Here is a 15363-nt window from a genome sequence, read left to right on the forward strand (position 1 = left end):
CAGCAGGAGAGTAGGGTGGGGGGAGAGAAAACCTTTTGTAGTGATAAACACCCATTTTTTCATGGTTTGTGTGTATAAAAACATCTTCTGTATTTTCCACAGTATGCATCCGATGAAGTGAGCTGTAGCTCACAAAAGCTTATGCTCAAATAAATTGGTTAGTCTCTAAGGTGCCACAAGTACTCCTTTTCTTTTTGCAAATACAGACTAACACGGCTGTTACTCTGAATTCTATCTAAGGATTCCAGTGAGCCAATATCTGAGATCCTTTCCTTAAGCAGTAGGAGATTATCCTGAGTAAGGAATACACAATTTGCCCCATAGCACTTTATATACATAAACACCCTCATACTACCCTGTATGCTATTCTCCCTGGAGCACTAGATCTATCTGGGTTTTACCTGGGGAACTCAATAAAGGATTTATGTAGGGACATAGCTTTAAATTCACTGAAAAATCTTACACAGTCACTAAATAAGTATTATCTTCACCCAAAGAGAAATGCCCTAACTGTTTGCATTATATTTTCTCCAGGGGCAGACTACCCAAACACTGTTTGATTTTGGTGTTTCCTTTGCATTCTCACTAAAATGGGGGTGAGGCTTCCACTCCCACCCCCATAATAGAACAGAAGATACATCAGCATAACGTGAGCAAATCAAGTTTGAAACCCTAGCAAACGTTGAAGATAATGGCTGTGCTGAACTTGTCATGCACAGACACTAAAGGCTCATCTGATCAGTGCCATCTAATATACAGAACTCCAGAAGGATTCAAGGTGTAAAATTCTGATCCAGATTTTGGAATCCCCAGCCTAATCCTCTCTGTCTCATACCTCCACATCTCCCCCCATCACCCACCTCCCCACACACACACCCCTTAAGAAATGCAGTGGCTTTGAATCTAGGGTTTTAGTTCTGCCTTTTATTTGGATCCAGATCTGAAGTTGGATTTCAGATCTAAAGTGTGAAGGTGTTTGGAACAGAACAGGTATGTTGCTGGTGCTGTCAGGTTTGTTAAATGTTATATGCATTCCTACACATTTCTATTCCATATAGCATTTAATGCAGCACACCACCACCCTGCTTTTCACATTCTCCTTAACTAATTTTTTTCTCCTGCCATCTTTTTTAAGGAGTCTCATCATTACAGCTCCCATTACCCCAGTTACTATAGGTATTGTCAGTCTCTCTGTTCTTACCCTGAGTCTTCATCCTATTAAAGTTTGCCATTTATTAAAGGCACAGTCAGCTCTGCTTTCAGAGATGTTGAAGGGCATTGTTCTTTTTGCTTCCTTTTACTAAATCTCTGTGAATATAAGAAAAGCTTGCATGATCCCTTCTATTTATACATCAAAATAACTCTTGTTCAGTGACTGCCCCTTACCCTATAGATCCAGTCATCCATGCCAGAGGGGGGAAAAAGTTTGTTGTGTCTATTCATTTTCACTGGATGTCATCCAGAAAGCAGAAATATTGCTGCTTAAGTAATGCTCATCTGTTGTTGATGAACTGCAATGTGGGCTCTTCATATGCCATAGTTAATCTAACATAAGATTTACAACTCACTGCAGTGCCATGCCAAACGTATGTCTTTAACACCTTTTCATGCTTTTTAACCTTAATTATTTGCCCTGACAAATCATTTTACTTTTTAAACTGCTGGGGCTCCCAAGAAATGATCTTAGGTGAAAAAGTTTTTTAAGTGACCTGATTTTTGTCCCTCATCCTGAGAATTAAAGTTACTTGATATTTCCTCCCTCTGAAATATATATAAAAATACCAACATTTAAACCTATAAAAGAATTCCCCCAGACAAATAGGAAAATGATTATTGGAACTTACATGGCTTAAACAAGGCAAGTCCTGATCCTGCAAGTCCTTACTTGCATGAGTAATCTTTACTCGTACAAGAAGTTCCTTTGAATTATTGACTACTTGTGAGTGAAAATTACGCTTGTGGATAAGAGATTACAGAATCAGCCTCATCTGTTGGACGTTTTCTGTTAAAGATATATTGGTCTGTTCATAATGTGCTCTTGCTAGCAATTACAGATGTTTCCACACATAGCATTATTAATGTTGGCACATTACATACACACACACACACACACACACATATGTGTGTATATTTATATATATGTACATACAGTAATTTTATAAATTGTGCCATGCTATTAATGCATACCTCCCTGTCCCCCAGTCCCTGGTTTCATAACGCACATAAATGCCGGTAGCACATTCCAAAACTGACATAAAGGTTTGTGCCAATGAAAAGGAGTTAAATGATTTTTTTCTGATCTGAAGCAGTGATGGCCTTCCAGAGAGTCAATGAAGGTTCTTCCCAGGGGAAGCAGCAGCTGGTTCCATCTGAAGAACAGCTTTGAATGCTTGTCAATTAAAAGATGAAGTGTTTTATATTTTGTGTAAATTATTTTGAGGCACATAATATACTAAGGAGATTCAGCATGAGCATATCCACTTTTCTGTTGCCAGACCATGTCTGCAAAGTACAGTTGTAACACAAACTCCAAATAGGTAGCAATAGAAGTCAGTCAGTAAATCTGAGTACACTTTGACAAATCCTCTCTAGGGAAGGTCAGGATGAGGATGACCGAGATAAACAATGACAACCTTATTATTTTAAGTTTCATCTGAACTGAACTGGAGAAACTGAAAAATAAATTGGGTAAAAGACTGAAATATTTCCCTTGTGGTCTCAAAGTAATTGCAGACAGAGTAGCCAGCTACATATGGTTGTTGGTTATTTCTGTCTGCCATAAATACTTATCAAATAAATATACCATTCAGACCAACAAATAAAATTGGCATCCTTACATCCACTGTATTCTATGAATCATAGGAAAGACAATAATTTCTCTTGCCTTTTATCTATTTCAATAATACTTGCGGTTTGTGTGTATACGCACATATATAGGTACCACTCCACACAAAAAACCCTTCAACTTCATTACCAAAAAAAACTTCATTACCATTCATTCATTTACATAATAGCTGCGGGCATTTTTTGTTTGTGTGTGTGATGAAGTTGAAGATTTTTTGTCATGGAGCGGTACCTAATAGCCATTGCCGGCTGCTGTAAAAGCTAAAAAGTATTGTAGCTTTCTTTTGCCTATGTTTGCCCAGCCACCATTCTACATACTACAAGCACTGGGAAATTTCAATGACACAGCTTGGAATGGGTTCAGTGACCTCAATTATGCCCTCCCACCCACTCCAAACTCCTTTCAATTTGCAAAAAGCTTTAAGTGGACAAAACCCAGATGCCTTTTGCTTGTAGTTCAGTAAGAACAGATTGGGCATGTAGATTCTTGTCAAAGTGATGTATGTAGTTCATTTTCCATTAACTCTTTCTTAACTAAGGATTTTAAATTCTCAATTCCAAGTCCAGCACTATGCCTTGCTTTCTATTGCTTTTTAAAGTTCATTAGACCATGAGACCTCTTTTTAATGAAACTTGAAAAGCCATGGCTAGAGACCCGCTGATATGAAACAGACTCAGTCCCTGGTTCTGTTTTAAAAGGCAATTGCATTCTTTTGTTTCTGAAGCTGACCTTTTCATTATTAAATAATTCATTCTATTGTCTAAGATGTTTCAAAAGGACTGACCAAATATAATCAATATAGACTTAATTTTTTGGATAGAAATAATTGCTTGTGAAAATGCTATCCAATTCAGCAAGTATGTGGGCCATGGATGATCTTAAGAGCTTTGCCTGAGTTAGCTTGCTTCAACTTAGATTGCTTTTATAACTTTTTAATATTACCCAGAACAGTGGATGGCCCCCAGAATGTTTTGTTACACTCTCTCGCTCTCTCTTTCATTCCGCAGAAACATGTGCTGTCAATAATGGAGGCTGTGATCGTACTTGCAAGGATACGGCAACAGGGGTACGTTGCAGTTGCCCAGTTGGATTTACCCTGCAGCCTGATGGGAAAACATGCAAAGGTCAGCTTCTGTTTGCTTTGCAATGCATCATTTGCCTTCAGCGGTATCAGTACTAGATGTAAATATTCAGATATATAATCAATGCACAGAATTAAGGCTATTACTGGTGTAGTAATTGCATTTGAATTTATTCGTTTTTTCCTTCCTCAGGAGTAATTTTGCATTATGCATTCTAATGATTTCTATGTTTGTTTGAGGCCAAGATTTTCAAAACTGGCCAGTTATTTTGGGGAGGCAACTTGAGAAACCCTAAAAAAGAAGCCTGATTTTCAGAGGGTGAGTACTTTTTGGAAATCAGGCCCCTTGAATATGTCCACCAGTTGAGGCTCCCAGAACTGCTAATTACTTGAAAACCTTGGTGAAACTATTTACCCACACAAACAATCATACGTTATCCCTTCCAAAGGAGAAATAGGGGAGAAGGATTTAGAATCAATAATCAAAGCTAAGTGATAGCTTCAGAGTATTGTGCCACACTAAGAAGCATATTAACAGACCGTCTCACTGCTCACTTCCTGCCAAAAACAATTAGCCAATTACGAGACAAAATTACATCATATCAATATATTTATACAAGGCCAAATACTGTAGGCCTTACTCAGCTTTCACTGCTCCAGTGGGAGTTTAATTTCATAGAATCATAGCAAGGTCTTCAGATCTGGAGCCTAATGAGTGTGATTAAAACACGGGGGAGGGAGGCGGGGAGGAGAAACATCTGATATTTCTATCAACATTTGTTCTTAGTTAGGGAGACAGGGGTTTACAGCTTTAATCCCTGGTACAGCAAACACAAATGTGCTTAATCCCACTCAATAGGACTACTCACATGAGTAGAGTTGCATACGTTTTTGCAAGATCAGGGCCTACCTAAACCATTTTTCCACTTCAATACATATTTCTTTTGAACTCAACCACCAGACACTTGGTGATGGATATATAGTAGGACACTACCTATAATGGTGTCACAAAGAGTATTTTGTTGTCACTCAGTGATTTAGCATAAATTGACCTACCTCACCGAGTAGCTGTTTAGATTATTTTTTTCTTAGAAGCAGCCAGGAATGTCAGAAAATCTCCAATCCAGACCTTGATGTTACTTAAAATAGTAATACCCACAAAAATAAACATAAAACCTGTGGTTTCCCCTTGCTCCAACTTGAAAACTCCCACTGCTTGGGCATGATCCTGTTAGTATTTACAGAAATAACAGTCCATTTGCATGTTTATTGGAAAATCAAACATTTAAACTGCCATTGCACACAATGTTAATAGTTAAGGGTGAGCACACATCAAAAATCAGTCATTTCAGTTCAAACCACATAAAAATAAATGTTCATTTTTGCAGGCAGCATAGCTCAAGCCATAGAAGTTCAGTAACAGTGATTCCACGGAGTGCTGAAAAAGGAGACATTTTAATATTGTAACATACACCTACACTTGATCATAATGTTTATTACTTGAAACTACATCATGTAAAATAAAATGAATTCTAAATTTAGCTGGCTTCCAATTTGAGGTTGTCCCACTGGGCTAAAATGAAATAATATTTATATAATCAACTCTATAATTTGCATGATAAACAAAATGAAATATCCAATTGATTCTCAAGCCTAGGGTCAGAGATCTGAACTGTTTCACAGTATTTTTATGGGGAGAACATGTAAGAAAGAGAATGTGTGTTATTTATGGTGTTGCCGATTTTTTATTTTATTTTTTAAATAAACAGCTACTGGGAATTCACTTTTATGGTTAATAAGATCCATCAAGTCATTTTTAACCATTCTGTGAACTTTAGAAAAATGCTTTACCTTTGATTTAACCACGTTGAATGTTTGCCTAATGTAGTATATTGCAGACATTTAGGGCTTGATTCTGCATCAGTGAAGTTAATGGGAGCTTTGTCGTTAACTTACGTAGACACAGGATCAGCTCCTTTAAAATGAGCCAATTGGGCTGCTTTTGTAGTTAACCACAGGCAACCCTATACACGAGTAAATCAGAACTGCATTCTAGGATTTATAGCTTCAGCATGTGAAAGAGAACATTTCCTCTGTCCCAACTGCCTCCTTCAGAGGTAATGACACTGCTGCCTTCCAGGATCCTCTTGCTAGTAGAGAGAGCCTTAAAAAAGGTGAACTAAATTTTTCAGTTGTTGAGTTTCTGCAGCAATGGGATGTTTTGATTTGATTTTTTTTCCCCTGGCATTTTCAGGGGTTGAGTATTCTTTCTATTGAGGTGTGTAGTGGCTGAGTCACAAGAATGATGCACCCCCTCAAAGAAAGAAAGTCTTTCAAATACACACACACAAGTTTTCTCCTTTCCTCTTTTTGTTTGACTCATCTTGAGTTCTTTGCTCTTTCCAAAGAGGTTTGATTGGGCCAAGTATTTCTTAAACATGCAGTTCAATATGCCATGAGTCTGCAGTAGTACATATGTATGGTAAGACCCTTTTACAGCATCTGCAGGAACCACACAATTATCATATGCTGTCCCTACTGGGACAGGGTCTCCAGCAACAACAAACATCATAGCATCCACAAATTAGGTTTTTCATAGAAACATTATTTTGAGAGGGTGATATGTCCAAATATTGAAGGAAAAGATACAACAGTATCTGTTGAGAGAGCAAAGTAGGGGTGTAAGTAGCAAACTAGCCATCTTGAAAGGTTTCTCAGTGCTCCATTGCGTCAACTAGGGATAAGCAAGCCACTCCAGGGCCTCATTCCAACCTTCTCCTATTCCTAGAGTTAACTGTGATTAGACCTGATTGGGAATTCATCAACAAAACTTTTTTTGTCAGCATATGCCAATTCATCAAAACCAAAACTTCACGGAAACTTACCAGTTTCAACAGTCCGGAAAGGAATTTCTGGTTCAAATGAAAACAAGAGGCCCACCCCAGAATAGCCAACAGAGCAGTAGATGGGGCACTCACCTAGGTCTCCCACATCCTAACCACCTGGCTGTAGAATCAGTCTCCTTCTCTCTGGCCCAATGAATGTTTACCTATTTATACAAAATGGAACAGCTCCAACAGGAGGGAAGGGAGTCAGCCTGACTTAGAGCCTAGTAGTTTGGAGCTCTGCCTGATTGAGAGCAGGGACTTGAACCTGGGTTCTGCCACATCCCAGGTGAGTGTCCTAACTACTAGGCCATTGGCTAGTCTAGTCTATAGCTGTTTCTCTCATGGGTTTGTTTTTGTTTTGTTGTGAGACTTTTAAAAAGGTATCATTTTTGTACCAATGAAGAAAAAAAACAAATTTTGACACTCCAAAATTTTTCATTAAACAAAATTCATGTTTTCCAGCCAGCCCTAAATGTGAATTCGTCTTTAAGGTTCTGAAATGTTTGGAAAATGTATGAGAGACCAAGAGAGCGAGTGCATCTGGGTTTGGAGCATGAGAGTCCCAGGAGTGAGCATTTTCATGTGCTATTTCCAGCCTTAAGCCAGAAGAAGCAGTGCCGGAAATCGCACAAGAAGGCATGTTCTCATGAGATTTTCAGCCTGCTTTTGCATCTCTAATGGTAGTTATACAGTCTGACAGAACATAGTTGCTGAGATTAAAGACGTTTGGATAAGTTTGAGTGGGCTTCAGAGAAGCATCTGAACTTTGGAGTATTCACCCAAACTGTGAACTCTTTGAGGTTCACTCATCACTAGTTAGGAAGTAGCCAAATTTGGTTCATCTCTAGATAGTCCTTTAACAGATTTCCTGTTAAAGCACAAGTTTTTTGAAACTTCAGAATACTGGTATCTTATTTAAAGCCAGTGCAATTCTTCTTATTTATTATTGTTAATTTCTGAGGTCAGACTGTGTAATCTAATGGTTCCTTCCCACCTTAAAAATGATGTGTGTACAGTGCTGAAACTTTCAGACATACATCATTTACAGCCCTGTAAAGTGGCAGTGTAGACAAGGCCTAAGTATTGCTCTCTGCCAGGCACTAGGAAAGCAAAGATGCTGCGCCATCTGGGTTTGATGGAAAAGAGGCATAGAACTGGGTGTGCCATGTGTATCTTGATAGAACTTCAGCCCAAATTGTTTTATTATTTTCCTCAGCATGACATACAGGAGGGTCAATCAAAATCAGCCTGGCAGAACGTGCACGAGAACTGTCTCTGGACAGATCAGCAATTGATCAAAATCACATTCTCTGATCTCTTGGGGCCAAATCCTGTTCCCATTGAAATCAAAAGAAGTTTTGCTATTGAGTAAAATGGGAACAGGCTTTGACATTTGGAGAGGAAAAAACAAAACTACTCAATCAAGAGCTATGTTGCTTATACCACAGGTATCAAAGACAAAAACCTCATGTATCCTCCCCAGCTTAGTGCAGAATCCCTGTCAGACTGAGAAATCTCCATACCCTCAATATCCCCACTAGTGCCATTTCACCATGTTAGCAGTTTCTCCTGGGCTTTGGTGATGCACAGTCCCCCTTCTACTTTGATCGGGTCACCCAGGGCCCAGCTTGGTGCTGGTTCTGCCTTATATGCAGGGTGCTTGGTGGCATCTCATTGGCCATTATGCTGTGAACATCCCAGACCACATCCTATAATGCTTAACATGGTAACTTACCAAATTCAAAAGCAGAGGCTGCAGAAAGGATGGTCTGGGAATCAAGTGATGCAGTGGCTACTCTTCTTGTACCCTAGTACTTGCCACCTCTTTTCACCTTGGCTATTGGCCCCCCATGTGGTAGGTATTGACAGCCAATTGGTCCCTGGCTCTACAATTTGTTGGCTTCTGAGAGCCTTTCCCCCACTGGATGCCCATTCCACAGATCTTCCCCAAGTGACATATATAAAGAGATTATAAATAATAAATGTTTAGCATTTTAATCACATTATGTATAACATGTATAGCTGACAAAACAGGAGACACATTTACTAGAAGCTGTTGGGGAGCAGGGAGAGAAAAGTCAAAATAGATTGATTTGTAAGGTCCCACCATCTCAGTGGGGAAAATATAGGGCTTAATTGTATTTGGGCAGGTACAGAGTGGATGGAGGGAGAAAAGGTGGGAAGGAGGTTTTCTGACTAACTCATACACTGAAGAAGGGCCAGGAGCAACTGCTGTCACTGCATTTGGTGGATTACAGAGTCTTCCCCCGTGTGTGCCCCTGGGAACATAAATTGGAAGAAGGGGAAGGGCCACAGGCCCACTCTGCACTGGTTGGACACTATGAGGGATGAAGCAGTCTGTACAGTCCTATAGCATGGACAACTGGTATGCTCCAGCTGGGCACCAGAAAATTAACAAAGGAATTGTGCGCTCTGAAATTCCCGCTGGATTAGTGCAAGTCCTCACTGCCCCCTAAACAGACCAATGCCTTAAACACACAGTATGACCCAGAGACTGCTGCACTGTGAGCTGTTGGACTAACATGGCAGGGAAAAAAGCTTTTTAAACTTGCTTAAGAGAAATAGATTGTAAGGGTTTTGGAGCACAGGCCATGTCCCATCTATGTTCTGTAAAGTGCCAAGTAACTGTACGACATTCCATAGCTACTTTCTAATAGTAATTACATTTATTACAGCGTGTAAATGATTTCCTGCTACCTTGAATTCATAGACAGACTGATCGTCAGAGGGCAGATTCTCCGCTGGTAAAAATTGTCATTGACTTCAATGGAGCTATGACAAGTTTACACCTGCTGATGATCTGCCACCATTAATTCCTATTCACAAATAGATTCTTGCAGGATGCAGGTGATTTCGTGGATGCTTATTTAAAAGACATAAAATACCTCCACAAGTCTCTCACTAAAGATGGGGCATTTTATTTATTATAATGTGCTAAGGAAGAGCCCTTCTTAACCTTCTGGCATATTGTTTAACTAGAGGGGTGTTATGCAGGGGTTATGTGACTGGATGCTGTTTATGCAAACATTTCTTGATCCTGCTGTCTCATTGTCATGGTTACCCAGCAATGTAATGTGCTCTCTACTTCCTTGAAATAGGCCCCCATCTTTTTGCATTCAGATGCAGCAGAGAAATGTGGCACTAATGTGTTTAAATACTTGAATGTGCTGCAGTGGGAGCATCAGCAGGAGATGTGTTTGAAAACTGTTCTCTTTGCCCTCCAACTCTACTTTGTAACCTGCTGACTCTGTGACAAAACTAAAAGTAAACTAGGGGAATATACAAACCGATTAAAAGATTTCAATCCAGGGTGTAAGGTCACGATCCAAAGCCTATTGAAGTAAATGGGGGTCTTTGCATTGACTTAGTTAGGCTATGGATAAGGCCCAAAGAGGGGGTTAGGATTTCATTGAAGCCTCTTGCCATAATATAATGCACTTGAAATCATTTTGGTTGCAAATATGTGAAAATGAATTAAATTTTTAGAGTTGAATTGTTTCTGTGAGGGCAGCGTTTCTTTTGTTACAGAATAAACAACAAAAAGTACTTCTGAGATTAAATTAAGCAAAAGCTGTCATGTCTTGCTTAAAGTTGAACTGAAATCCTTTCTGAAAATAAATAAATCTAAAATAATAATTGACACCAAGTTGGTACCAGGGTACAGTCCAAATTTTGAAGTCCGTCCTCTGTTTCATTCAGACCTTACTAGAACTAAGTGAATAATTCACAGTGAATATTTTCTCTGGCCAGTTTGGCTTCTTAGTCTGGCCACAGAATATCTGTGAGCAGCTGTGATTTCCTCAAGTTTATTAATTAGTCAAAATTATTAAATATATTTTTCTCTATATTGGATCAAACTGGCTAAAGATACTAGAATGACATCTTGAGAATCCGGATCAAATCATTTGAAACTTTGAGACAGTCTCTCCTTTCTTGGAAAGGCCAGCAGAAATAGTTGTAACTGCTGTTTCCCAGTGACCTCGATTACTGTGTAATTGTTAATTTGGCACTTCAGATATTTGCTTGTTTGAGTGCTGATATTGGTTGTATAAATTGTATTGGTTTGGATGCGATTGGTTAGATAAATTGTTTCTATTCCCTGATTAGATGAACATCCAAGGTCTTCCAACAGAAGTACCTGCCCATGCTGAATTAAGGTCCTTGTTCCCTGACTACCCTAGCATCCAACTTTTAAATTAGTTTTCCAAGACCCTCCATGCCAGTATAATTTCACAGAGAGTAAAATACACTCCCATCCACAGATCCTGCTTAAAATTATGCATCACTAAAGTGTGCATCGTGGTGTATTAAATGGGACGTAAGTGGCAAATAGGGCCAGATTTTTAAAGATATTTAGGCAGCTAAATGCCTTTGAAACACATATACAAAGTCACCAGATCAGTGCATTTTAAAACATGAGTTGAAATGATCTCCTCATTGGGGACCCCATCCTAAAATCCTTACTCAGGCAAAACTTCTCCTGACAGGGTTTGGCTCTTTCTTACTTGGTAAGACTTGAGTTCAGAGAGTTATTTCTGTGAATCTCCTATAACAGTTAATGATATCAGTAACACCCAAAGTCGTGCAAGGAATGCTGCTCACTGCTCTGTGTTACGTGGTGTTAGTATTGTATGGGGGATACAGAATTCTGAATTCAGGTCTTGGCAGGTACAAAAAGAGTCTTTTTTTCCATTGACCTTTGAATAGAAGTAGCAAGTTGGATCAGACTGTCAGACACTTACTAAGATGTCAATTTAGGCAAAGAATGTAGCTTTCTCTGTCCTACAAACTCACCATATATAGTGAACAAAAAGGATTTCTGCCATCAGCGCTCTCAAGGTGGACTCCCCAAAGGGAAATCATATAAAAGTAAATGGCTTGAAAGAGTAAACACAAATGAAATAAAGAAACAGCTGGTGATCACCTCTTCCATTTTAGTTGCAGTACCATGGTGCTATTAAATGTCAATCACAGACTTACAAGCAGTGGTGGGTCCAAGATATTTAAAGAGGGATCTCGGGAACAGTGAAAGGGCATAGCTGAAAGAGGTGAAGCCCTAATGGCTTTGCTAGTAATGCAATTTGAAGGAAAGGTCTTTTGGAATATTCTGACCTCAAATTAATTGAAAGGCATAATGAATAGCTGCCTGAACATTAGGACTAAGCACAGAGATGATGTGTTTAGCAGCAAATGCTAGGTAGAACTGACACAACTGCAAATTTGTGACTTTCTGCCTTTCTTCATTTCTCTTGGCTTCCCTTGATAATTATATTTCCTGAGACAGTCAGTTACCTGCTTGGCATATCTTTTAATAATGAAATACTTAATGCAGCTAATAAAAGTCTTACTGTTCTATTCATACTGCTAATACTGAACTATACCCTTCCTCTATTGCCACAGCATTTCAGTGAGAATAGAATGATGTACATCCTATTAAATACCACCAAATTATGAAAAATTCTGCTTATATATCGCACTGTACCAATAACTTGATTTTTGGAGTAGAATAGGGGAAACTGAGCCTTTGTCGTAGCCTGATCTAATGTATAATGGTGAATGGTGTGGTCAATTTTGCATTTAGAACCATTACATAGCCCCTCCAGGATTGTCTGCATATAAAGTGTGCTACTTGTTTCAGGGACTCTGAATGGAGAAATTGGCCTGCGTCTATAGAGTACTTTGACCAAGGTTTTCAAAATTGGCTGATGATTTGTGGTGCCTCCATTTTTGGGTACCCAACTTAAGAGAGCTTAAAGGCTTTTCATAAGGCAGGTTCTCAGCACCGTCTGAAAATCAGGAGCCTTTTGAAGAATCTCAAACTGAGCACCCAAAAATTCAAGCACTCAGACTCCCTAGTCGCTTTTGAAAATCTTGGCATTCACCTTCAAAGCCTCAATTCTGCAAACATTTTTTTATTTGCTAAACTTACTCACATGCGTAGTTCCATAGACATAATTAGGACTACGCACAAGCTTCAAGTTTGTAACTGTTGCAGGATCAGGGCCTAAGTCATTCCTGATGGCTGTTTGGTGATCATTGTGAAATGAATTGATAGTAGTCCAGTTCCTAGCAAACAAGTGTCTGTATCACAAACCTGTCATCTATAGTGGTAACCACTTTTACACCCTCCTTGGCAGCCTTGATCAAGAATGCAAGCCTGATTAGACATGGAGAGCAAACTATCCTCTGATCTAGGGGTGGGGCAGGGCAGGATTTGTGTTTTTGATATACCTGATGTATGGATAAATAAGACACTTCACTCCCCAGAAAGAGCAGCCAAGCATCTTTCACACTGATTTTCAAATAATTATTTTGAAATGAGATAAAATGAGGAAGTAGCAGGGGATGGCTCTGAAGAGGTTTCTTTTCTGTTCTGTTTAGTCTTATTCTCTGCCCATCATTATATTAGCCAAGCACATTGGTCTGGAATAACGTGGAAGGCAGAGAGAAGTTAATGCAATATGTAACGAGAGATATGTAAAAGAGATAATATTAGTAGGTAGAGATAGAAGAGCAAAATATCACACAGGAGGAAACGAACATAAGCAGTAAATGAAATAAGAAACTGAAATGAGATGACCAGGAAAGAAGCACTCAGGATGATACAAGAGGGGAAAGAGGTCAGTAATATAGGTACAACAAGCGGTACATGTCTCATGTCATAGTTACGAAAGTTTGTAAGAACTTGTCACTTTCCTATTACACTCCTCTGTGGACAAAAGGCTGGATTCAGGAGGTAGAATCTTCAAATATAAGAGTTTGGACATTGTCTCTTAACGACTCAAGATAAGCCAATCTTTGGTAAAGACTTGGGGGAGAATGTTGTTTTCCTTACAGCCCCCACTTCCCCATTAAACTAAACCAATATTTTCATACGGTAGATGTTCTAATAGCCAGGTCAACATAAGGTCTTCATAAATTATTACAGAGCAGCTCCAGTTCCATCACCCCTCCTACACAAGGCTGTGTGCAAACTACAATCTAGCCCCGTGTGTTTGTGTGCCTAAAGATAATGAGAAAGAGATCAAATTTAAAGAGCACTCGAATTTACTTTCATTTAGTTCCACTGCATTTCTAAGTTTTAAAAATACAAAAGCAATGAATAAATAAAGCAAATGGAATAGTAAACTATATAAACACTAGAAAAAAAAACCCATTGTAAAATTGACAAGAGAGCCAACTGACATCTATACTATTATATTCAAGAATCAAAACCATAAAGACCTTGGACCTGTCCGTGTTTGACAAGGAACTGTATTAAAGAGCCTGGATTCATCTTGTAACAGCTATTTTGTGGCTGAACCAAAACCTAGATTTGAACAACTTTCTATTTTGGGGGAGTGGAGAGGGCTTGAAATCCGGATATAAACTTTGTGGCTCAAAACCTTCTTTCCTTTTAATGGCAAAACACCATCTTAAATTCAGTTTTACCTCATGAACTGTATGCAACGGAACAGAGGGTGTAAAGAGGAATGGGTTTGCTTTATAAATTCACATTAGAAGAGCACTAATTCATTCTTCAAAAGGATCCAGAGTGCAGAAGCATAAAGAAACCAGAGTTTGAATAAATGAATTAACAAGAGACTAATTTGAAAAGGGACAGTAATGAAAAGGTGCCTACTTGAATGACTGGCACAGCACTTACAGAAGGAGAAAAAGAGAGCATACTTATAAAGTATCATATAAAGTATCAGGATTGGCAACCAATATATTTAATAACGGCTAGACTATAAAATTTTAGCAATATATTTTCCTTAGAAACCTGTTCTGCAATGAAAGATCCTTCCTGCCCATTTTCAGTGCTGTTAAGTAACTAAAGGAGTTGGAGAGCAGCATGCCACTCTGAGGAATCCAGTGACAGCTTTGTAGTCAGAAGTAGAAGAGATGATGTAGAGAATGAGTTGCATTTTTAAGTTGAGTAAGAAGGATAAACGAAGTTGGCAAACTCTGTGGATAGATTCTACAGCTGCCACCAAGGATCCACCCCCAAAATAGGACAGAAGAGAATAGAGGAGTTCTTGGTGATCAGAACTGGCAAAGCAGTGGCAGAAAAAGGGTAAAATAAGACTCTAAGACAATGGAAATCGGTTGGGTATAGCCATGAAGGACTTTGAGAATGAGGAGAACAACTCTGAATTGGAAACAAAAGTCTTTTAGGGTGAGAAAGAAAGTCTTTTAGGGCGATTGAGTATAGGGATGAGGTTCTGGAAAAACAAGTTAAGTGATTTTTGTTCAAGACATAGAAGACAGACTTGTAATACTCAAGGTGCTACATGACAAATACTTATATGAGGGATTCAGAAGTGTGTTGAGATATTAGCATATGTGGGTTCTGAGTGTAGTAATGTGAGATACAAAGGAACACTTGCTTACAAAGGGTACTCCAAGTCTATGGATCGGAAAGGAAGGTCTGGGTTGAAGGAGGCTGTTGATAAGCTGGAGATACAGCTGAAATTATTTTAGTTGCCAAGTATTTGTCTTGGTACAAAGCCAGACTACATGTATAAGACAAAGGGAAGGGCAGGGTT

The 15363-nt window shown here is 39.0% G+C and overlaps 1 protein-coding gene across 12 annotated transcripts in view; it reads left to right on the forward strand.

The window, feature by feature from the left end:
* The window catches only part of SCUBE1 (signal peptide, CUB domain and EGF like domain containing 1), a 297457-nt gene that overhangs the window by 188347 nt on the left and 93747 nt on the right, over positions 1–15363 (forward strand). For 11 of the 12 annotated variants that reach the window (XM_073316746.1, XM_073316756.1, XM_073316792.1 and 8 more), the window contains one exon: positions 3853–3969. The exons of the other annotated variant lie outside the window; for it this stretch is intronic. In XM_073316746.1, coding sequence (XP_073172847.1) covers positions 3853–3969 — 117 coding nt within the window. The remainder of the gene's footprint in view (positions 1–3852; positions 3970–15363) is intronic. 12 annotated transcript variants of the gene reach the window in all.

The sequence above is a fragment of the Lepidochelys kempii genome, chromosome 1 (genome assembly GCF_965140265.1).
Source record: "Lepidochelys kempii isolate rLepKem1 chromosome 1, rLepKem1.hap2, whole genome shotgun sequence".
NCBI lineage: Eukaryota > Metazoa > Chordata > Testudines > Cheloniidae > Lepidochelys > Lepidochelys kempii.